The sequence below is a fragment of the Pelmatolapia mariae genome, linkage group LG5 (assembly GCF_036321145.2).
Source record: "Pelmatolapia mariae isolate MD_Pm_ZW linkage group LG5, Pm_UMD_F_2, whole genome shotgun sequence".
NCBI lineage: Eukaryota > Metazoa > Chordata > Actinopteri > Cichliformes > Cichlidae > Pelmatolapia > Pelmatolapia mariae.
This window is the reverse complement of record NC_086231.1, coordinates 3,624,574-3,649,111: the sequence shown is the minus strand read 5'-3', so window position 1 is coordinate 3,649,111 and position 24,538 is coordinate 3,624,574. Positions and strand designations below refer to the sequence as shown.

The 24,538-nt window shown below is 41.2% G+C and overlaps 1 protein-coding gene across 2 annotated transcripts; it reads right to left on the bottom strand.

The window, feature by feature from the left end:
* Positions 1-3,504: 3,504 nt before the first annotated feature.
* si:dkey-43k4.5 (potassium voltage-gated channel subfamily S member 2) lies at positions 3,505-22,804 on the bottom strand. 2 transcript variants are annotated; one of them, XM_063473365.1, is made up of 11 exons: positions 22,583-22,804; positions 17,663-17,718; positions 14,753-14,934; positions 14,481-14,614; positions 13,406-13,570; positions 13,154-13,325; positions 12,111-12,194; positions 10,975-11,136; positions 9,410-9,493; positions 5,383-5,475; positions 3,505-4,533 (listed from the first exon to the last, which is right to left on the bottom strand). In XM_063473365.1, exons 3-11 carry the CDS (start codon positions 14,921-14,923, stop codon positions 4,084-4,086), a joined length of 1,515 nt encoding a protein of 504 aa, XP_063329435.1. In that variant the 5' UTR covers positions 14,924-14,934; positions 17,663-17,718; positions 22,583-22,804; the 3' UTR covers positions 3,505-4,083. The 2 variants fall into 2 exon arrangements, with proteins under 2 accessions (XP_063329435.1, XP_063329434.1); XM_063473364.1 differs by lacking the exon at positions 17,663-17,718.
* Between the last annotated feature and the right edge of the window lie 1,734 nt (positions 22,805-24,538).

Genomic DNA, 24,538 nt, shown 5'->3' with positions numbered 1-24,538 from the left:
TGCTCTTCTGCATATCTTGGTTGTAACGAGCGGTTATTTCAGTTACTGTTGCCTTCCTATTAGCTCGAAGCGGTCTGGCAGTTCTCTAACCTCTGACATCAGTCAAACATTAACACAGAGCTGCTGCTCACTGGATATTTGCTCTCTCTTTTTTTTACCGTTCCCTGTAAACAGCAGTTTCTGAAATACTCAGACCAGCTCGACTGGCACCAGAAACCATGCCAAGTTTAAAACTACTTAAAAGTCTTCCCCATTCTGCTGCTCAGTTTGAGCTTCTGCAGGTTGTCTTGACTCTGTCTACGTGGCTAAATGTACTGTTTCTTCCATGTGACTGTCTTATTCAGTATTTCCATACTGGATTTTATATCTGATGAAATAACCGATGTTTCAGTTTGCACAGTCATGCTCTGCCTTCACGTCAGCTTTGGCTGGAGGACTCTCACTGCCCTCTGCACTTTCTAAAAGTTTTCTCGTGTCCTATCAGATCCATCACAAACGCCCAAACTTTTTAGGCACGCCTCGTCCCCCTTTTTCTTGTTTCCTCTCCTTGTTAAGACTTCTGTCGGCCAAAATAGCAGAAATGAATTTTTAATCAGCCGGCCACGAATCTGATCTCTCTCTCCTTCAGTCTGTCTGCGGATGTGCTGTTTGTCCCAACAAAAATAAAACAGAAACTGTGTGTGTGAGTTTTCCTAGAAAGAGGACATCCAACACAGGGGCAGATCTACTCAGGGGCAAGGGGGGGGGAGGGCAACTGCCCCCTACTGTAGAGCCTTAACCCTCTACTAGGGTTCAAACTATAGAAATAGGCATTCGTAGCCTTTTCATTGACCACATCTAGGAACGTAGGTGCTCTAGGAACGCAACCCCCACAAATTTTGGGGGTTGACTGGATTAGCCACCTTTGGCCGACTGTTGCTTTGATTGGGAGCTACATGATTAAAATTGAATTAAACTAAATGAATTGGATGTCTCTCTCTGAGACTGACAAACCCTGACGGCACCTGAGTGGTCGTGCCATCCTGGAGCTGGACTACCTGTGCAGCTTTAATGGAGTCTCCAGTGCTCCTGATGCCACTTTGATCCAAAGCAGCTGAAGTGGAGTCAGAGTAGTTTTTGCTTCCTAACTGGACAGAGAGATGTCCTTGACGCTTGACTACTCTGACTGATTGTTCCCTTAATCCCTTAATTGTTCCCTTTTGAGCACTGTTGAAACTTTACAGTTCATCTGTTACTTTTTCTTCCAAAATCCTGAACACACTCTCTCATTATGCTGAAAAGGCAGATGTTGCACTGTGTTTAGGCTGAGAAACATCGTGCCAAGGCTTTTTCAAATGATGACAAAAACCTTTCTCAGTTTCTCTCCACATTTTCAAACAAACAGCTTCAAACTGTGTTACGATCATCAGCTCTCTCCCAGATTGGAAGGAATCCTGCCCGGAGACTCGTCCTACACCAGCATCCATTATGTGAAACTCAAGCTAAGCTGCAGAACAATCTTAATGTCGTTCATCCTGTGGAAATTTCACCCTGCTTGTCTTTCAGAACAAAGCTTTGGCAGAGAGGTGACATTTAAAGGGCCAGTTCACCCAAATCTGATTCTCATTAAGACGTCTTAACAGTTTCAGTTCTCTCAGAAAGAAAGTTGTTATAGTAAGTAAACCAGAGGTGAGTGAACTGGAACTAGAATAGAACAAAATATTAAACCAGTTCTTCTGTTAACGGCTTCTTAAGTTAGAAGAAGTTCAAAAGTTAGTCCAGATTCAGAACAGTGTTGTTGTCCTCCGTCTGCTACATAAAACTATTTAAAAAAAATGCACTGAAGGCTCAAGCTGTCATGTTTAAGAGTTTTGGTTATCCTTGATTTGCTGTTTTTTATTATGAAAGTATCTTTTCACCTACCCCTGATTGAATGTCTTGTCTTTAGCTTTGTTATTTGATGAGTTTAATGTTTCTGTTGTTTTTCTTTGCTCTCTTTCAGATTTTCCTTTTTTTTAATTGAGCTTTTTGCCGTCCTTTATGTTTCCTTTCTCTCTTTAACATCTGCCTTTTTATCTTCTGTTTGACTTCACTTTATTGACATTATTTGTTCTGCATGACTAACAAGATTTAAAGGACATTTGATTTGCATTTGATATGATGACACAGAAAACAAAAGGAAAAGAGGGAGAGAGCAAAGTGTGCCCAAAGGACACTGAATATAGAGTATAAACTGAGTGTAAAAAATAGATGGACGTGAAAAGGACTTAGTAGAATTAAAAAGAAAGAGACATTAGCTCAGGTGAATGCTGAGTTTGATGCTCTCAGCAGCGTCAGAACTGATTTTTAGTGACAGTTTGACAGGTTTGGTTCATTTACGAGTACAAAGTGTTTGACGTTTCACAAAGTGATGACTAAACGAGCATCAATGACGCATCTCAAACTGAAACAGGCCTGTAGGAATCTATAAATACTGTAAGATGCAGTATATCTTTATTTATCTTCAGGATATGACCCAAATTTAAATGATTTACTGTTCAGTTTCATGTATTTGCTCTTCTGTGCAACAGATTATGATTTTACGGTTTTCAGATCACCTGCTGTCCTGAGTCAGAGCCTAAAAGTTGCATCTCATCACCGTTCAGGTTTACTGAAATTAGTTGACAGAGGAGATAAAGTGTCTGGTTAGTAGTGTTTCCTCACAGAGAGGGTCCTGTGCACCTTTTTAAGCCAGTCTGAAACATCTGGAAGGATTTTTATAAACATCCACAGACGATACCATGTTTATTGTAGCACACTCAAAATCTGTGTAAAATTTAGGTTTTTACACTTCAGTGAGGTTTTTCAGTCAGTTCTCAGAGATGATTCTGGTTTTTCAGATGCCGCCTGCATCTCACTGTTAATCACAAGGTGACTTTTGGCTTTAGTGTCTTTTTAAACCGAATGTGACAAAATAACGGCCCAGTTTCAGAGACCTACAAAGTCTGTTAGAATCCAAGCGGTCCGAGTCATTTGGGAATTGGTTGCGCTTCTTTCAGTCTCTTTCACTCACTGATTAGGTTTATTAAAGATCATGGTTTGGGTTAAAACACATCCCTTAGCAACATAACAGTGACACGGCGCACACCGGCCTCTCGTTACACTCAGTAAAGCTGTAGGTAGGTTAGTCAGTCTCCCTCCTCAGATGTACCATTAGCATTAGCTTTACTTTTTGTTGCACTTTGTGCTAGCTAGCATGTTAACTCGCAGGTGCTGTGTCTGTTTAGTGTGATGTGTTCACAGGTTACCATACAGACCACACACATAACTCTGCAATGGACACACTGATTTTGACACATGTGGGCTAACTGCGTTTACCTCTTTCCAGTCTTTATGCTAACCTAAATATTAGCTTAACTGCACTTATTCTAGCTCCAAAAAAACTACAAAAATGCATCCACTGAGGCTTCAAATTACAAAGTTGATCAACTTTTTTATCAAATATTACCTTTATACATTTTACTTCAAGAACAAAATAACAATTCAGACTTTCATAATCTTTTTATTCATTTCATTTCATACACGTGCATGCTATTTCTCTTCAGTCCAGCTCAGTTAAGGCTCAATCGATTCGGTTCTTGAGCAGACCTTCGTGTTTAATGTCGCCTTATGTACTGTAATTTTATTGTTTTGGTTTTATCATCTTTTTTAACAGCTACATAAAAACTTCATTATCAGAAAGGCCAAATTTCCACCCTGAAAGCTGCCTACATGCATGAATAATAGCAAACTACGGTCCATCACGTATGTTTGTCATGGAAACGCAAAGCTGATCGTTAAAACCAATTTACAACATGATCCCTCCAACTCCTGATTTCTTTAAATTCCCCAAAATCTGATCAAATTCCAGCCCTCTTGGACTTTAGTCCTCCTGTTTATGCTCGATGAGTTCAAAGGTCAAACTTGAAGCGTACAGATCACTCTTGTGTTGCCTTGTTTTAAATGAAAGCCAGATTTAAATATGAATGCAGTCATCGTTTCATATGAACACGTCATGCATGAGGCAGGAAGTGAACCTGAACAGCTTTGATCTCTAGTGAGAACACAGCCTTCAGCAGCTCTTCATCACAGCTGATGCGGCTCCTTCTTCCTCGTTATCGACGTGTAAGATGGATGCTCCACATAACTATAGTTTATTACACCTCCTTCATCCTCATAATCTATATCGTCCTCTTCGATATCATCAATATCATCATCGTCCAGGCAGCAGCTGTCCCCGTTTGACCCCTCGTCCTCTTCATCCTCCTCTGGCACACTCTCGCAGCTCATCCTCATCTTCTTGCGGTTGTTGTTCCTCACCGACGCCTCCAGAGCTTTCTGGCGACGGTAGAAGTGGGAGAACTTGTTGAAGATGATGGTGATGGGCAGCGCCACCACCAGGGTGCCACCCAGGATGCAGCCGCTTGCCGCCAGCTTTCCGACCACCGTGACCGGCACTACGTCCCCATAACCCACTGTGGTCATGCTCACCGTCCCCCACCACCAGCAGGCCGGGATGGTGTCCAGGCCCACATCCTGGAATCAGACACAGAGGGATGCTTTAGACATCCAAGGTAATGATTTTCAGATTTATTAATACTATTATGTAAAGAACACAATTAAATAATAAAATACTTTGGTATATAAAATCTATCAGAACAATGTTGAAGCTCAAAACTAATTTTCAAGAGGAAGAGATTAAATAAAGACACAAACCTCTGACCACACGGACTAATGTGCTCTTTGACTTGAATCGTTAGTAATTACACCAACAGGTGTGTCTTCAAACATCACAGATATCCCTGAAAAACAGGATAACTGCCACGCCACTTTGACTATTCATTCACTGATATATTTATTTGTTACAGACCAAAGCAAAGCTAACAGCTGTGAAGGATTTATCAGCGTCTAACGACACTAATTAAAGTAAAACACTCTGTGAGACAAAACCTTTTAATTAGCCAAATGTCATGAAAATCAGGTCAGGGATTTCATTGGCAGGAGGAACACGAGTGAGTATTAACACAAAGACTTTGTTACAAAGTAACTGAGTAGTTGTTGAAGTGTGTAGCCATGCTTTCCGTCTTCATACCGTAGCAACCGCCGAACATTTCGTAATGTAATGTTTGCTACGTTCATCGGTATGTTAGCATTCCGATATTTATACTGAGAGGAATTTAAACTGCTCAGAAAGTATTGGAAACATTCAAACTGTAAACTGATGATGGCTGTAAAACGGCATGCCAAACAGACTGACACTGAAATCACTGAAACGAAGATGTTAAACGTTTAAAAGGCAAATTCAAAGAACTCATTTGAACACAAACTAAAAGTTAAACGATTTCCACCAGTGTGGAATGCAACCCCACGTCAGTCAAACTTTACCTCTTCATATTCAGCAGTGTAGGCGATACCCGAGAAGACAGACACTCCCACAGCCAGGTAGAGCAGCAGAATGCCCACCTCACGGTAGCTGTGCTGCAGATAAAACATGGAGGGGTTGAGATGTGTTTGTGCACAAAACCTCATCTGCCATGATCAAATATTTGAGGTTCAACATGTGACAGCATTACAGCCAAACGCCCACCATCTACTCCCGCTCAGCGTGAGAAAACACTCATCTGTGTTTTTTCTCGATGTGAACTTTGTGTCTGCAGTTCAACCTGACAAAATGTTGGTCTCTGTAAATGTGACTCTACTTCTAAAGTTTTGCACTTCCTCATAAAAACTCATAAAAAGGTTTTATAAGAAGACTAGAAGAGAACGTGTGGAAATACTGATTTTGAAAACTACAAATGTTTGTATTAGACTGCCGCACTCCTCCACCAGGCTGAAAAGTCCTCCATATAATGGATGAGTTCAGTTCCTGGTTTCAGGACATCTAGATGTGAAATCACTTTGTAATAATCTGTTGACATTCTTGAGATCTTTAGGTCTCCCAAATTTTCTTATTTCAGTTTGATATGTATTTATGAAATTTTGATGTGATGTGTCCCATCTCCTGTAACGTTTTTAGGGAACTCTGCCCATAACCTTTTATAATCCTGCCAGCAATCAGTGAACTTCCTACTGAAAGCAATGAGCAACACAATCTGACAACACAGCAGAATTTAACACAGTTTAAAGTAGGGGTGGGGAACATCCGGCCTCTGGGCCGTGTGCGAGACCGTTTCAATCGGACTGCAAAGCAATAAAATGCATATATTTTATATATGCAAAAAATATGGAAAAAAACACTGACAGTCATTAGTTTTCTGAGATAAAACAGACGGCTATGTACGTCCAAGTCAAAATCAGGGTGAGTGAATACAGCACGTGATGTACGTCATTACGTGATTGACAACAAAGGACGAATCGTGGCAGCTGTCATGAAAACGAAGGTGGATGCAGAACGCTGCGTATTCCAGGAAAAATGGACACCTGATTTTTTCTGTGTTTAAGTGAAAGGCAAGTCGCTGTGCCCAGTTTGTGGCGAGGCGCCGGCGCCATTACAGTTCGAAACATGCTAAACATGATGAGCTGAGAGGATAAATGTGCTCTCAGCTCAACGTTAATGCTCTTCCCCGGAGTTTGAGTCCTTAACAAGCAGCTTTCACACGACCACAGACCGACACAGAGAATATTACATGTGGAAGTTTTGTGGTGAGTGCATTAATAGCCAAGAAGCTGAAACCTCATGAGGCTTAGTAACACGGTACTTACAGACTTTTGCATCCTGGAGTATGTGTTCATAATAGTATGGCCCTTGAAGAACTTTGTAAAAAATGAAATGGCCCCCACCCCTGCTTTAAAGGAAACAAATGTCAGCTTTATTAAAATTAAGAAGGATGATGCTGAAAAAGAAGTGTAAAAAATAAAGAAATGTGGATCCCTGTACACTATGAAAAACAAATCTAAGAGAAAAAAAAAAAACTTTCTATGCAAACAAACAGTCAGTGGAGTAAAAAAAAATCAGTTATCTGAGAAATGGAGCATTTCCACAAATAAGCAGCAGTAAAAATCAATTCACAATGAAGCTGGTCTTTTTTCAGAGAACTCCTTTTTCATTAGATTATGCGTTACTTCTGAAATGTTTTCTTTTCCATTTTCAAGATCAAACTAAACATTAAACTAATGTTTTGAGTTAAAGGCTTTTTCATTACTTGATATGCAGGAAAGAGACCAAATAAGCTCTCAGTGCTTCATTTCGAATGCCGGTCACGGATCAGGAACTTTATTAAAGCGGTGCTGCACTTTAATAAAGGCTTTAATAATCCTCTGCTCATCTCTGCTGGAAGGAACAAGCTCATGGTATAGGAGATGAGACGGAAACACAACGTGCAGATGTAATGAAAACCAGGAGGAGCAGCGCCGTCGTAGATTGTGGTCCCTGATCCTTCATCAACAACCCCACCTCCAAAACATGTCGAATAAAACAGAATACATGGATTACAGTTTTCATAATATCAGATTATGTTCACAATAGAATTGACAAAATATCTCATTTTAAGAAAAATAAATGCTCATTTTGAATTTGATGACAGTAGTCCATCTCAGAATGCTGGGACAGGCCATGCATTCCCACATGCATGCATTATGAGTCCATAAACATCTGGGAACTCAGGAGACCAGCTGTCATAAGTCAAAGGTGACTCCAAAGTTCTGGACTCTGCATTCACAACCCAGCAACCGACAGAGCTGTTTAACAAATGTATTTACACAAGATTTAAAAGGCAGCAGGACCTGAGGCTGATGAATCACAGGACGGTGATTCAGGCGGCTGTTTTGTCAACAAAGGAGAGAAGACTCGGTCAGAGCCAGAGCAGAGGTGTGGTTAGAATATCCTGACATCCTCGGAGGGACAGGAGGAGCGGTGGAGGGTGGACAGGCAGGTAAGTTTCCTCAGTTCCTTTCTCAGTGCACACAGACCAGCTTGGAAATCCTGGAAAAGACGTCTGTTGCAGGTGAGTGGCTTAACAGGTATGCTGACTGATCACAGTCTGAGAGGTTTGGCTCGAGCAGGTCTTTAAAACTAATCACTAATCCTCAGATGGTCGGCATGTGCAACAGGCGAGAAGTGATTTTCAGTTGGTGAAAGGTCCGGACTGCAGGCTGGCCACTTCAGCACTCAGACTCTTCTATCCGGAGCCATGCTGCGGGAATAGGAAGGCCTTCCCTGGAAAAGATGTCGTCTGGATGGAAGCATATGTAATACCATCAGAGATGCAGGTTTTTGAACTGTGTGCTGATAACAAGCCAGATGTTTCCTCTTCTCTTTAGTCCAGAGGCCGTAGCATCCATGATTTCCAAATAGAATTTCACATTTCAGTTCGTCTGACCTCAGAACAGTTTTTCACGTTGCCTCAGTCCAATTTTAATCAGCTATGAGAGACAGCGGTGTTCCTGGATCACGTTCCCATACGGCTTCTTGTTTGCACGATAGAGCTTTAACCTGCCGTCCCGCGCATATGGCACGGTGAGTTGTGTTCATAGGCAGAACCGACCCTGCACACACAGATTTCTCCCAATTCTCTGATTATTTTTGATGACATTTTGCACCGTAGATGAGGAGATATTCACAGCCCTCACAATTTTATATTCAGGAACATTATTCTGAAATAATTTACTTCTGAGAAACGGTCTCTCTGAGCTCGGTTTAAACAAGTTTTCTGTGAATAAACTTTGGGTTTATGAGGTTTACAAAAACATTTCATGCACCATCCCAATTTTAGGAATTGGGATGGTGCATCTATTTTCCCCGCTGTTGTCACTGATACATCACACATGATACTAAACATGTGCACAAAAAAGTTGCTTGGACTGATTTAAAATATAAAACCAAATTTCCATCAGATGTTAAAGGTTGCATAAGGAAATTCTGAGCAGATGGCAGATTAGTGTTTAAACATGACTTAAAGTGTAAATGTTGCCACCATAGATTGTGCTAGCTTCAAGGCTTTTACAGATGACCTCACTAATCCAACTTATACCTTGAAAGCATTATTTGAATTGGAAACCATCCACAGCAATGCGAACTAATTGGAATTGCTAAGTCATGTGTTTCCTAATGTTGTTTTTCTTCCATCTCAAACATCTCAAACTGACACAATTCCCCTAAACTCAACAACAAGTGAACATCAGTGAGATCTTGTGTTAAAAACTGCAGCCCACATGCAAACTTTTGTTTCCTTCAGTTGTCTTTTTTGTGTGTCATCTCCAAAACAGTGTGCATCATATCAGCTGAGATCTGCTCACAATCCATCAACCTGTATCTGAGGCGTCTACAGAAAGGTCAACAGAGCAAAATGTCACAAAACTACAAAATAAAAATCAGTCACGTTGTTTGTACGGCTGGCTAATGTCGCTGTGTGTCAGAGAGCCACACGTTACAAAACTTTGTGTGTCTGTGGGAGCAGACAGAGTCCCGACTCACCCGCAGCGTTGCTCCCAGTGATCGCAGGCCTGTCGAGTGTCGCGCCAACTTTAACACTCTGAAGATCCTCATTAACCTGAACACCTGGGAGGACACAGAGTGGAGTATGAGTCTGAATCTTTAAAAAGAGTCTGAGTAACTCTGGCTGCACGGCAGCAGCTGCAGACATTCACTACACTGATCCAACGGTGGAGTCACGAAGCTTCAAATAATGGGGTCAGTGTACGGACGAGTAATCGCCGTGAGCTTCAGACTGCTTTCAGACGGTGTTTTTTTTCTAATATGGTATGAGCACAGAAGCCACACCTACCATGTGCTCTAAGCTTTTGTTTGCGAGGAACAGCCAATCGGAAGAAAGTTGCATCAAAGACATGTTGGTGTTAAAGACCCTAGCATTAGCTCGGCAGCAGGCCCATCTTATTTTTAGTGCTCTTTAAATGACAGTAACTCTGTTACTGCTTCTGCTAGAGACAAAATTCAACCCGTTTCAGAAAGAAGACAAGACGAGCTTTAGGGAGATATTTGGGGCATCAGGGAAGCACAAAGCATTCACAAGGTACTGCCGTCTAAACAAAGAAAAATCAGCTTCACATGTGTGCTTCACATTACTGTAACTCCTCAACCACACTGGGCTACAGAAAAAATTTAAATGGTTCCTGAAAGATGAGAATTATTTTATAATTTTACAGCCAGAATTATAAAATAAGTCCAGGCGGCCTGTATGATACTGGTGTGATAACGGGTTCAACAGTGGGTGAAATGAGGCGCCTCATTAAATATAATTGTTTTGAACTGTGAATCATAAAAAGTTACTCGAATGTGAAACGAAACCCTAAAAAAATCACTGACCCCGATGTTTTAAATTTAAAATGAACTGTACGTCATTGTTATAAAGAGCAAGGTTTGTGGTGTGGCATTTGAATGTGTTTGTCATTTCAGAAATATTGATTGAGAAATAGCTCCAGTTACACATGTATCATAGTGGTGCACTAATTAGCCACACAGATCCATGAAATGCTGATTAAAATATGCTAGACTGTCATTCAGGACCTGGAAATATATCAGACTAATGGAGCTACAATCCATAAGCCTTAGTTTCCTCCTGCTACAGGAGAATAAAAGTGTGACACTAAGTAGTCCTGACTAAACATGAAAAAGTGATGTTATGGGGTAAGAAGCGGGACAGACGTTGCACAGGGCGGTGCAGGCAGAGCCTCAGTAATGACACTGTGTTGACCTGTGAGTAAACATGCACTTTCTCTTCATCGTGTGTAATATAAAATGAGTGTGGTCCAAGAACTGGTTGTTGTTGCTTGTGTGATCTCACTCAACATGGTCTGCAGTTATTAATACTGTCTCAGTTTTAGGCTAGCAGAACCTCCACAGATGGTGCATGTAATATTAACAGTGTGCTCTTTGATGGGATGAGATTAATACTGCATATCAGACACTGTCACCATAAATACAAACTATCACAGCCTTTACTGAGCAATTATGACAAATGTGACGAATCCTTTGGTACATTTTTACCAGAGCAGCATGCGGTCCACATCCACAGCACAGACCTGTATGAGTCGTCCCAGGTTGCCCAGCTCGGACTCGGATCCTACAGTCATGTCAAAGACCAGAGTGACGTAGATGGGAACCACAGACACCAAGTCAATAATGTTCAGAGGGTGATGGAAGAACTTCTTCCTGTTTGGTGCGAGCAGCAGCCGCGTGACGACCTCAAAGAGATCACAAACACTCAGCGTTTGTCACTGTCCTCTGTGTTCAGCGTCTCTATCAGCACTGACATATTTGGGCCTAATATTTAAGTTTAGGTATTTTAACTGTGCCTGGAATTTGTGTTTGGTTTAAACAAAGTAATAAAATTAAACTGATGCACAGAAGTCAAACAAATTAAATGAAGTATGTAACAGCTCATCATGGTCTGACTTTGCATTCTTTAAGGGTTTTTTTCTCTGTGCCTCGTGAGTTCCCTGCATCTTTGTGTGATGTTCTTTGTCTTCCTTTCATTTTACTTCCTTCTTTATTTTAAAGATTTATTTGAGGGGTATTTTTTATTTTATTTGATAGGACAGCAGTAAAGAGGGGAGAGAGAGCAGGTAAAGATACACAGTAAAAGGAACGTGGGTCGGGCTCAAACCTCAAACTGACATTCTTCCTGTTTTATTTTGAAGGGTATTTCCTCACTTGGCTTCCATAAGTTTAATTCCCTCCTAGTGTACCTTTCTCTCTCTGCTGTATTTACTCTGTTAGTCTTTGTGAAGTTGTCCCTGTGTCTTCCTTCACGACCTGTTTCTCTGTTTTTTTTCACTTCCTGCTCCGTATATTTTCGGAGTGATCCTCTCTGTTCTGTGTTTCCTGTCTTCACTGTGTAGTACGTTGCTATCGTTCAGGAGTATTTAAAGTGCCTTCATCCCTGCAAAGACATTTTTTAAACTCTGTGCTGTGTTTCATCTTCCCTTTGACAAATCTCCAGCGTGAGATTAAAACTGCCATATAAATATTTATGATCATTTTAAAGCATATTATCTTTATTGTTTGCTTAACTGATACACAGTTAAGTTTATTACTTTTTTTCTTCTCATTGACGTGCATGGGAAATGCCCTTATACACAACCTTAAATATTAGACCTAGTGAGTTTTTAGTGCACAATAAAACAGTTCACAGCATGCTTAGTTTTAATCACCTCACCTCGAAGGTGAACCAGCAGGAGCAGAACACCTCCAGCGCCTGCATGGTCGGCTCTTCAATCAACTTTCCATCAGAATCAAAAGTCTGGGAGAAAAAAAGGACAGAGGACAGTTTCTAAAAGTGTTTTCAATTAAACATTTAGTGATTTCATTTGTATTAAAATTTGAGAGCCCATTAGATATTTTTATTTTGAAATGATTACAAACACAAATTTTTATTTATGTATCTTTTCAACGACAGTTAAAAAATAGACTCAATAAGGCATCAAGAATTTAAATAAAACACAAGTAAAACAGGGTTAATCTATCTGACTGATTAAATCATTTTATTGGTACTTTATTCTTCTGTAATTATCTTTATGTAAATAGTTGTTCATGTGTTTTGGGACTTAATCAGGAAAAGTTAAGAAAAATCTAAACCACAGAAAGCTGCGTGTCCAAGCTGTTGATTTACTGTTTCATTTAGTTTCCCACCATCACCTTTGGCCACTTACTGAAAGAGTGAGGTCACAAATGAAGGAAATGAACTTCCTCTGCAGACTGTCTGAGCAGTTACAGGACACACTGGAGAGATTATATCTCAGTTTACTTCCTTAAAAAGCTGGAGGAGCTGGCCAGGACATCACTGTCCCTGTGAACTGGACCCGGGTACTTTGGCACAGGTTTACAGAGCTGACTTTTAGCGTCACTCTGTTTGGATCCAAACAATAATCAGTATTTTACTTTGTTTTCAGTTCATAAGGTTGTTTCAAGCATGTTTTTCTGTCTTTCTCAAAGCGGATTTAAGGCTCTTTGTGAAAGACATCTTTGGTAATATTAGGCGAGTGTAAGTCACACAAAATTAGTTTGTCTTTTTGATTTCACTGAGTTTGACTCTGAGAAGCAAACAAACTGTTTTAATGAAACTGTGGATGAAAAGTGTTAATTATTTTAATTGTCTTCATGTGAGCCTAAATCAGCAAGATGAAGCCAACAGAGGCTTCCTGCTGAAAGCTGACTGAACCGTTTTGTTTGGTCTCTACGTTTTGAGCCCGCCGTACCCACCTGATACTCTGGCATGCTGTTGATACACATGGTGGCGATGGATGTGAGCACCACTCCGATGGAGAGCAGACTGAAGAGCTTGCTGGGGATGGAGTATCCCGGGTTCTCCAGCGTCAACCACAAACACTTCCTGATGTTCCCATAACGCACTTCCTGGAAGTGCTGCATGTCTCTGCGAGGGTGGAAAAAGGCAGTGAGTTAATAATTTATTTTAAAAAAAGAAGAAAGAAAGTGCAGCTGTGTGTCTTTTACTTGTTTAAGTCAGATATCTCGTCCACAGATGTGTCTACACTGCTGGCGTCGCTCTCATCGTCCCAGCTGCGATGTCGGCTGCTCTCCAGCTTGCGGTCGTGGTAACGGTAACTACAGCAGCTGTCCAGGAAGAACTCATTGATGCCCCAGTACTCGATCTCCTGGCTGTGCGCGGAATAGAAGCTAAATCAAGGTTATCTATGCATTATTAAAAGAAAAGTGCAAAAAAGTCACACAAACTACATCAAAATAAAATGATTTCCATGTGTTTTTTCTCTCATCTGCTTCCAATGTTATTAGTGCACTAAATGGATCCATGACTCCTATAATTATGCTGCATAAACAAAGGACATATGCAAGCAGGCCAAAGGCCTAATTCACGTTAAATCTCTGCTCGTTCTTTCCAGCACAATATAACACTGCACACCTGAAGATCCACTACAAGATTTGCAGATTTGCTTTGGTGTGAAAACCAGGATGTGTTCCTGAAGGTAACCAAACAATTTTTTGAGCAAACCTCAGTTTAACAAAAGTTAAAGAAAAGTAAAACAAAAACAATCCAACAAGAACCGTGGAGCTCAGTCTTTGCGTTCATGTCCAGGACATGACACAGGACCAATCAAAACCTCCACCACAAGCGCTACACCCTCAGCGACTGTAAATGATGTCACATTTGTGCACAACAGCAGTGCTTCAGTGTGTGAGATCATGAATAAGAAGAGGTGAGATGTTACAACTTAGTCTTAGTAGTTTGGGTTTGTGACTTTTTTCAAGGATCAGCTGTTTAAATTTTACACGATTGTGTAGAGTTGATGAATTCATGTTACTGTTTATGTTTTTAGGCTTTAAAGTTTTTATGCAAAGCAACAATGAACAGTGAAGTCCGTTAGCAGCTGCTGTGTCTGATTACAGGACAGACGAGCTAAACCAAGAAAAACTGAACTTGGCTGACTAACACCTTTGTTTGAGTCACAAACGTCCACAATCAGTTACAGCTAGATTGGTATGACAGGTGTAAAGGTTCTCTGGGATGCAGAGGGATGAGGATGTTAAAATGAATGTGGCTCAGACAGACCTGAAGGAGAAGACGCACAGCTCCTCCATGATGTGAAGTTTGCCAGTCTGGTAGAAGTGGATGACGTAAGGGAACAGGCCGGGATTCCTATCAAAGTAAAACTCCTTCTCCTGCACATCATAGTCATCACACACCTATAGCAGGAAAGGTGGGAATACGACAGAGAAAGAGTGAAGAAGAGGAGAAGCAGGTGGGCTTTTAGTAAGTCAAGCAAAAATCCATCACGTCTCGTGTCAGTCGTATCCCACTCACACCCAAACACATCAGCCCACCTGCAGTATGGCCTCCTCTGAGTCACATGCCAGCAGCTTTCCCAGTCTGGTGTCTGGGAATTTCTTCAGCGTGCTGGAACAGAGGCTCCTCTTCAGACCTCCGACGTTCACGTGGACGAGACCCTCGTCAGAGTCCTGGTGAGCCCAGCTGGGCAGACTCTCCTTCCCCATGGTTAGATCAGCTGAGACACAAAGACAATGAAATAAACACAAACTGAAAAACACCACTGTGACACATTTTAAAGACATTTAATTTTGTGGTTACATTATTAAAAGACATGATGTAGATAAAAAAGAAACTGTGAGTCTGATCTATCAGTATGTTAGCCTGAGTCCTGTAAACATACCCTTTCCAACATATTTACCACATCATGCCAATATACTAAACCAGCGGTCCCCAACCCCCGGGCCACGGACCGGTACCGGTCCGTGAGTCATTTGGTACTGGGCCGCGAGAGTGAGACTCGGGTGTGAAATGTATGGTTTTCAGGGTTTTTATCGGTTTTTAGCGTTATTTTGTTATCGTTTTTTTCGTTAACTCGGTTTTCCTGGGTCTTTTCACGTGTGTTATGAATAAATCTTCTTTTTTCCGGTACCGGTACTAGTTTTATTTTGTTGTATTTATCCGCGACACCTTAAAGGCCGGTCCGTGAAAATATTGTCGGGCACAAACCGGTCCGTGGCGCAAAAAAGGTTGGGGACCGCTGTCCTAAACCATCTGTCACCATTCATTTCCTTTCATCGCATCCCTGCATGTCTCTGCTGCAACAGTTTCCCTTTGTGTAAGTCATTTGTGATAAAATTGCTGGTTAATTTCGAAAACTGTGAACGTATATGGATAAAACCCAAACAGCTAAGCTGTGCTCAGAAATAAAAATCAGTTCAGCTTTGAATTAAATCTCCACAGGACACAAACACAGATCGTCAGCAGTTTCTGTGAAGACTTCTCATTATCCCCCCCTTCTTGATTCTTGTCTCACTTTTCATGTGAATCTGTGAGTAAGACAGAAAAAAGCATTAAAATGTAATCATCTTAAAAGGAAAAGACATCAGAGATGGAAAAGCCAATTCAAAGTGACGTTTCCTAACTTAAATCGGTGTTTTCAGCCTTGGTTCTGCTGGGCCGAAGCTCAGAGGCATTTCTCAATGTTTTTTTTTTCAAAGAGAATTTATCGACGCATGGTTTTCTGAGTACATGCGATCTTTACGGTCCAGATTCAGTTACATGAGAGCTGCTTTATATTCAGCAACCGCAGCCTTCTAGTGAGGAGTAAGTACTGCGATACAGTATCACTAACAATGATAAATAATCCCCCTCTGTTCTACTATCACTCACTCAAACAATCAAGTTTTATTCTTATTCTTGCATCTATACGTCATGCACACATAGAGGAAACCTATGCAGTTCAGGCTGCACAGTTTATCCTTCTCCTCCTTCCTTCTATGTCAGCGGTCCCCAACCTTTTTTGCGCCACGGACCGGTTTATGCCCGACAATATTTTCACGGACCGGCCTTTAAGGTGTCGCGGATAAATACAACAAAATAAAACTAGTACCGGTACCGGAAAAAAGAAGATTTACTCATAACACACGTGAAAAGACCCAGGAAAACCGAGTTAACGATAAAAACGATAACAAAATAACGCGCGGCTGCCCCTCTGTTGGTCTTCCTTGGTCTCTTGTGTTCTGGGGGCCTCTGGATGTCTGGAGTTTGATCTCCTCCATACCTGCTTCATGCCCTGGAGGACGGGACAGTGGCCCCCCACACCCTCTAGCAAATCATTACATGAAGGAACCTTTTAAAAACAAGCGCGTTCATGCTCACAGGTGTACACACAGGTGATCACACACACAAACTACACCCTTTTTGGCTCCTACCTCAAAGCACACTGTGCGCTGTCGATCTTACGTGCTGCACAATAATGTTTAATATTTAGTATTTACTGTTATATTCCCATATATCATTGTGATGTTGTTTATTCTATTACTCTCGTTTTCTTCTGCTTGCTTTCTTTTTTCTTTCTCAACAGGTGATCCAGGTGATCGATATATGTATTTTTTGTCTGCTTATTCTGTTGGTTTTTGTTTTTTGCCCTTTATCCCCGTCCCTCTTCTCAGTTTTTTTTCTTTCCCTCTTTCTTTCTCCCCTTTCTTTCCCTCAGTCAAGTCTGTCCCGTATTCAACAAGTGAAAATAAAATAAACAATAAAAGGTGAATCAAATAGACCATTACGGCAAGGCTGGGATGGTCCATTTGGTAAAGTAAATCCGTTGGGCATCTTTCTTCGCCTTTAGACAATAATTCTGATGGCAAAAGAGCCAAACGGGACAGGCAAAAAAAAAAACAAAAAAACAAAATAACGCTGAAAACCGATAAAAATCCTGAAAACCATACATTTCACACCTGAGCCTCAACTCTCGCGGCCCGGTACCAAACGACTCACGAACCGGTACCGGTCCAAGGCCCGGGGGTTGGGGACCGCTGTTCTATGTTACATGTGCCAGGCTTCAGACTGTCCTAAACACTCAGATTCACAGTTTTTTCTGCTCTTGGGTCTTTGTGATGTCATAAAGAGTGGACATCTCCACCCATGTCCATCCTGGACATTATGGATGGGGAAAGAAGCAAATAATATATTCCCCAAAACCTTCAGTTTGTGATGAGCGACCAATCAGAAACAAGCTGGGAGGAGCTAAATCGTCTTGTTTCAGACAGAGGATGAACTGGGAGGGTTTCACCATGACATAAACAAGGATTATTTTGAACTGTGAATCACTCAGAGCTATTCTTGGGGTTGAAAATTAGCTGAATACGACCCCTTTGATGACAGACACAAATTTTTAACGGAAGCTGTGATCGTTTTGACAGTTAATGTGCATCTGACTGAATCATGGCCAGAGTATGACTCACCTCTCGCCCTTAATCTTTGTCTTCTTTATCTCACGCTGAGTCAGCACTCATCAAACCTCCCATGAAGAGCGTGTAACAAAGAAGAGTCTCATCTTTATTTTCTGCTCCAAATGTTTGAGCTTCTTTTTAAAATTCTAGCTCTTCTAACTCCACCTGCTCCTCTAAATGCACTTTTAAGACCAGGGGGGCAGACACTAATATGTAAGTACATAGAGACATTTTCATGTTGACCACAAAATACAACAAGCACTGGTTGAGAGCCAGACTTAATCTAAGCGTAAGCACAGTTTGCACATTTTCAAAGTCTTTTCTTTGCAAGAAGCAGAAGATTTAAAACGCTTCTTCTAACCACATGGTTTCTTGCAACTTTCTCCATCAAGTTTAAAAAAACAAAAAAACATATATCGATGCAGCCAGAACTCCCACACATGCTCATTTACTGTACTCCCAGTGCAAACACCCACACAGCGTGCATACTTTCACAACAAAAAAGAAGCTACACAATGAAATCAGACAACAGATGAGTAAATTACAAAGTTCACATCAAACCCCCAAAATTGTGGAAAGAGCTGTGCTGTTATCAGCCTCTCCCAAATCTTCCTGCTGTGATTTAAGATGTTTTTTAACAATACGAAGGTAACATGACCGCCAGGAAAACATAATTCAGTCCTGTTTAGTTGCCAAGAATTGCATTAATATCGCTTAGCAACAAGTAAAGGTTGTGAGGATGAAGAAGGTGTCTGCAGCACTGTTTTCATTTTCACTCGATCACCGCCAGTTTGAGCTGAGTGTAACTCGTGTTTTTGGAGCTACAATTTACAGCCGTCCCCCAAACACACCACACTACAGCTTATCGTGACTCCTTCACACTCCTTCAAAGACCTGTCTGAGGGCTGAGACTTGGCTTTGGTATTAGGTTGGACACAGGCGTCATGTGACGACTAGAGTTCAATATTATACGGCATGTCTGATGAGGATTCCCCCACAAAAAACTTTTGAACCCGACACTTCATAACTTGTGTTTCTGCACCAATTTGTACTTTTTTTCACTGATGTCTTTAAAGGGAACACAGAAATCATTCAGTATATATACTGTAGTCTAATAATGCGAGGCTTTAAGGCCATCCTGTGTTGCTTTTAAAAAATTATGCTCAGTTATTCCTTGTAATAGTATCCCTGCTGGGTTAACTCACAGACACATTTCCTCTTCATCTTCTGTGTTTTGACTTTTGCAGTCATCAGAGCCTGAGCTGACGACGTGTCAGGCTGCTTTTGTGGCGTATGTGGGGAAAACTGGTTAAACGTGTCACATGGTCACGTCAGTACTAAACAGTTGTGTATATTTTAAGCCACTTTTAATAGGTCAGATGCACTTCAGACAGAAAATGCTGCTTCCAGTTTGGATTGTGATTGATTTTCCCTCAGTGTACACCCTCCTTATATTTCTGAGCCTTTGTGTGGCCGTCCTCTACACACAGAGTGGAGCAGGCAGCGGTTGCTGCAGGGGAAACAAAGGCAGCACAGGTGACAGTTTATATTTGTCATCAGAGTGTAAATATCCAAACGGTTGCTTCTCATGTGGTGCTCACTCTAGCAGGACCGAGGACATCCATCCATCCATTGTGAGGCTGCAGTAAGTGCCTCGCTGCAGGTAAAGTGTAGCTATAATGTATTGTAACAAGGTTACGCAGCCTCTAATTACAGAGTGTAGGAAATCGCCCGAGGAATCGCAGAGAGGTGTTAACCTAATGTGGACATAATGGCGTTTTAACCAGGACGTTCTGACTTCATCTGCTCCTGAATCTTTCACTGTCTTCCTGCTGGTATTTAATCAGGTTTCTCTGTGCTCAGCTCACTGATTTATGGTCACACGTCCTGGCTGCTGTTCGCTTCACTGCAGCTGGAATCTGTCTTCATCCGTCAGCGGCATGTTTGGGTCAAACTCAGAGACGGGTGTAAGAACTCACAGAGCGCTGGACAAGAATAATAATAATAATAATAATAATACTTCCATGTATGTTACTATATAACGCTCTTTTACACTTGACCACATTTTTAACAGAAAAACAGATTTTTTTACATCCCTTTGAATTCGTGTGTAGCTACATGTTTATTTAAAAGTCGGCCATGTCTGTGTAAAATCTATCATATAAAAATATGATTATTTTATGAAATATGATTTCAGTCTGAAAAAGCCAACATTACATTCAGCTGCTAAAACATTAGAATCCAGCCACACAGTAATGCACAGCTAATATATTTTTGATATACTTCACTGTAATCTCTGGTCTCCTTTTTGCTGTGTTTGGTTTCTTTGCTGATTTTTAGTTAATCATATTTATGTGATTAACTAAAAATGTCTCTGTGTGGTCATTGTCTGTTTTTTTATGGTCGGTCTTTGTGGTTCTCTTGTGTTTTCTTGTTTTATGTGGTTGGCTTTATGGTTATTTTCATCCTTTATAATTGTTTATGCTCTCTTTGTGGTACATCCTTGTAAATGCATACATTGTTGTGAAACCATGAGAGTTAAAGGTCCCTCTCTGAAGCTGATGCATGTTCAGAAATCCATTTCTAAAGATTCAATGACCGAATGCCTCCATGCATTAAACTAATGAGGGAAGAACCACTGAAAATGGCCTCTGGTGATAAAAGCTGAATGTAAACAAAACTTACAAAATAATCTGAACTCAGGAGTGTCTTACTGGACCTCTTAAACTCATCACACAGCCTAAGGAGCTTGGAAAGAAAAGCGTCTGGACTTCTTTAGGTTGCTTGAAGACGTTTCACCTCTCATCCGAGAAGCTTCTTCAGTTCTAGGGTCACATGGTGGAGAGTCCCAGATTTAAACCCAGTGGGAGTTTCCCCCCAAAGAGGGACAAAAGGACCCCTGATGATCCTCTACCTAATCGCATGAGCCAAGGTGTGAAAAACAGGTGTGGGTCACAATCAGCCAGGGTTTCGGGTGAGCTCATTGTGAAACCTGGCCCCACCCGATGCGATTTCCTGAGGTCAGATGGCCCAGGATGTGAGTGGGCGTTAAGGCGTCTGGGGAGGGAACTCAAAACTGGATTATAGATGGCAGACAGTTGGTGTCGTAAACCACCGCCTCTGTTCAAAGATGGTCGCTCACAGTGGACATAAATGGCTTATTTCACTCCTCTTTCAAACCATCTGTCCTCTCTGTCCAAAATGTGAACATTGGCATCCTCGAAAGAGTGACCTTTAACCTTTAGATGCAGATGGACTGCTGAGTCTTGTCCTGTGGAGGTGGCTCTTCTATGTTGTGCCATGCGCTTGTGAAGTGGCTGTTTGGTCTCTCCGATGTAGAGGTCTGGGCATTCCTTGCTACACTTTACAGCATACACCACGTTGTTAAGTTTGTGTTTTGGAGTTTTGTCTTTTGGGTGAACCAGTTTGTGTCTGAGTGTGTTGCTGGGTCTGAAGTACACTGGGATGTTGTGCTTGGAGAAAACTCTCCTGAGTTTCTCTGATACACCGGCTACATAGCGGATGTAGCCGGTGTATCAGAGAGTGTCTGGGTGATCCCTTCCCAGATGCCTTAATGCCCACTCACATCCTGGGCCATTTGATCTCATTAAGTCACATGATAGGGTGGGGCCAGGTTTCACAATGAGCTCACCCGAAACCCTGGCTGATTGTGACCCACACCCGTTTTCACACCTTGGCTCATGTGATTAGGTAGAGGATCATCAGGGGGTCCTTTGTCCCTCTTTGGGGGGAAACTCCCACTGGGTTTAAATCTGGGACTCTCCACCATTTGACCTTAGAACTGAAGAAGCTTCTCGGATGAGAGGTGAAACGTCTTCAAGGAACTTAAAGAAGTCCAGACGCTTTTCTTTCCAAGCTCCTTAGACTACGATGACCTGGATGACTGAGAATCTTCACAGACATATCACACAGCCTTCATTGAGCCTGGATTATGTTGTTGTTAGAGTAAACTGCTCCCAACGCTCAGTAACTGACTTTAGCTCGAAGGAGTTTGTTCAGGATAACAAAATCCCCATGGTAACTTTAAAGTATGTTTGTTTTGGTTATCTGGAAACACTGTTCATCCACTGCAGCTCTAAAATGACAGATTTCCTCAAAGCCTCTGTTTCTGACACCAACACTGACCTAGAGCTGACCCATTTTTTTAGATTTTGTTTCGCTAAATAAAACAAACATTGCTCTTATTGCCCGCTGCACTGCATCTGTCATATTAAAGTGGGCTTATTATACTCATTTCCAGCTTCAGATGTTTATTCTCGGCCTTTCTCAGATTGTGAAATAACCCTTATTTGTCATGTACAGGATGGCTTTCTTCAGATTGGCTGCCCCTTGCAAACAGAAGGTTTGTCCCTGAGACAGTTCTTAGGGATGAAAGTGCTGAGTGAACCTTAGACTGTCTGAAACCTCAGTGTTTCAGACTGTCTGAGCTTGTGGTTGACAGGGATGAATATTATTTAAAAGTTTTTACATATTTAGTATGAACATCCACTGAAATAGTATACACCACAGGAAATTTACAAAGAGCAGAATAGGCCCACTAAGGGCTCCACAGCTTGTTAATGAAATCTTAAATAATACTTTAAATATGTTCTTGCCCCCCGAATTAAATATGAGTGAGACACTGGGAGCCTCCATGTGTCTGTAATTACATGCTGAGCTCTCCAGGGAGCTGCTTTGGTGCACATACAGAAATAAAGTTGATCTATAATTCAGCACCTGCAGCCTGGAATCACAGCAGTGGGGGGAAAGCATCCTCAACAACAAACTCCCTCCGTGAGCGAGAAGTAGTGCTGCAAACAAAAGGGCGAAACTTCCCAGAGTAAACTGGGATAACTGGAGCTGCCACTTTAAATCTATTTCACTAAGACCACGCGACGAAAAAAGATGCTGGTGTGTTTTAATGTGACTTACCTGTGATGTCATCTTCACCCCATGATGAAGTTTTTCACTCCTCCGCCACTGAAAAGGATGTGATCGCTGGAAAACAAACAAGAAACCTTGTAAAACCCGCGCGACCTCCTCGTGCTGGAAACTTCAGCCTCCTGCTGCAGAGCTGTCACAGTCCGCCGTGCGCGCGCAGCTTTCCTCCATCTGAAGCGCTCATCTGTCCGTCTTCTCTCTCGGAGGCGGTCTTCGGCTTTTTCCGTCACATTCCGTAACAAGAGCCGATCTCCGAGTGAGACACGTCTCCTGTATGAAAGAGTTTTTATGATGCGTTTGCGGCGCTCAGCGGTTATTCAGAGTTCAGTGAGGCTGTTTTTAAAGTTTCAATCTCTCCGCGGAGAATCAGCGCTGCTGTACTCACCGGCGTTAAACCGGCTCCTAACACAGTGTTTAATATCTCTTATATCTTACATCTGGGATGTAAGCTCTCTCTCTCTCTCTCTCTCTCTCTCTGTGTGTGTGTGTAATAAAAACGTATAAAGTCCCAAATGTCACTTCTTCTTTTTCTTCTTCTTTTTTTAAAATTAATTTATTTTTATTTCCTATATTAAGGCTTTAATATCCCAGCAGGGACACACTGCAGCTGTGAACAGCTGACTTACCTTTTTTCTTATTAAGGTATAAACTTTAAAACACTTCCTCACTGTATTGCCAACAGTGTCTGTGTCACGTGTTCAATTCTGCTTAAATCAGTGGTGTCAAACATGAGGGCTGGGGGCCATAACTGTCTCAAGAAAGACTCCAATCCGGTCCACTGGATGTCACTGGAAAATGTGAAGGAAAGCAATAAACTGTATTTAAAATGGTGTTTACCTGAATTTGAACTATAATTTAATAAATGTTTACAACTCGTTGCACTGATAAAGAACTAATCCATGGCTATTACTGCACCAAAGTAATTAAGTAATAAATAAACATAAAAAACCTATCTCTGATTTAATAAAAACTTCCTGGGTGATGAGCTACTTTCTATAATTTTACATATTTATTTCTTGCAGTTTAAGCCCAAAGTGATGTGCTGACAGATGTTTCTTATCTGCTGTAGCAACATTTCTTTGTTGTGCAGAAAAACTGAGAGTAAGTTTCCTAGTTGGGCTTTTTTCTTACATTAAGATATCTCAGGGATTAAATATGTAGCTTTTTTATACTGACAGAAAACGGATTTTGTTTTAGGTCTGAACCAAAGTGCACTGTGTGTGGCCCAGAGTGCAACAGGCTTATATGCCCACTTGCATCTTTTCCGCAGCTTTTTTTTCCACATGTGATCTTGAGCTTCTTCTTCTCCTTCCTGCATCATCCCGCTATCCGGATTTGTGAATTTGACTAATTTTAGCTCATTTTGTATTTTGTATCAGTTTCTTTGCCTACTTTTGACAACATCTCAGCATGTGAGCATGAGACTCTATTGATTTCATAATAAATTTATAAATAGATGTATTTGTTCATTTGTTTATTCGAGTGCCGTAAACCATTACAAAGGTTTATTCTGCACGAGCTGTGACACACTGAAATTTGGTATATGAGCAATGATGACATTCAGTAAGATTCCAAATTGATTCAAATATTCAGCAAAACTGTCCAGTTCACAAAGTGTTCTCATCATTTGTACATTTGTTCTACAATATTTTTATGTCACTGATCTGCTGCACGCTGGAGTTATAATACAGAAATGAGCATTTCATTGAGATAATGGGTCATACTCATTTTCTTTTATATTTTTTCTCATATATTTTTAAATGTTCTGTTTACCTTTTTATTACACAAAATTTTTAAAACACATTCCTGAGAAATATTAAGTGCAGTGTGTGCAGACCTGGGTTTTTAAAATATCAGACTGGAAAAATTATGTTTTGTAACAACAGATATTTCACTCAGTTTCATCATTTAAACATTTGTGAAAAGGTAACCTTCCAGTCCACACTA

What these genes read in the sequence shown, in the direction of transcription:
- si:dkey-43k4.5 (XM_063473365.1), bottom strand. Translation starts at nt 14,923, where the DNA reads ATGGGGAAGGAGAGTCTGCCCAGCTGGGCTCACCAGGACTCTGACGAG. An exon ending in CCTGCTGGTTCACCTTCGAG is followed by an intron (nt 11,137 to 12,110) that starts GTGAGGTGATTA and finishes GATCTCTTTGAG; the next exon opens with GTCGTCACGCGGCTGCTGCT. An exon ending in ACCTGGGACGACTCATACAG is followed by an intron (nt 9,494 to 10,974) that starts GTCTGTGCTGTG and finishes GTGTCCTCCCAG; the next exon opens with GTGTTCAGGTTAATGAGGAT.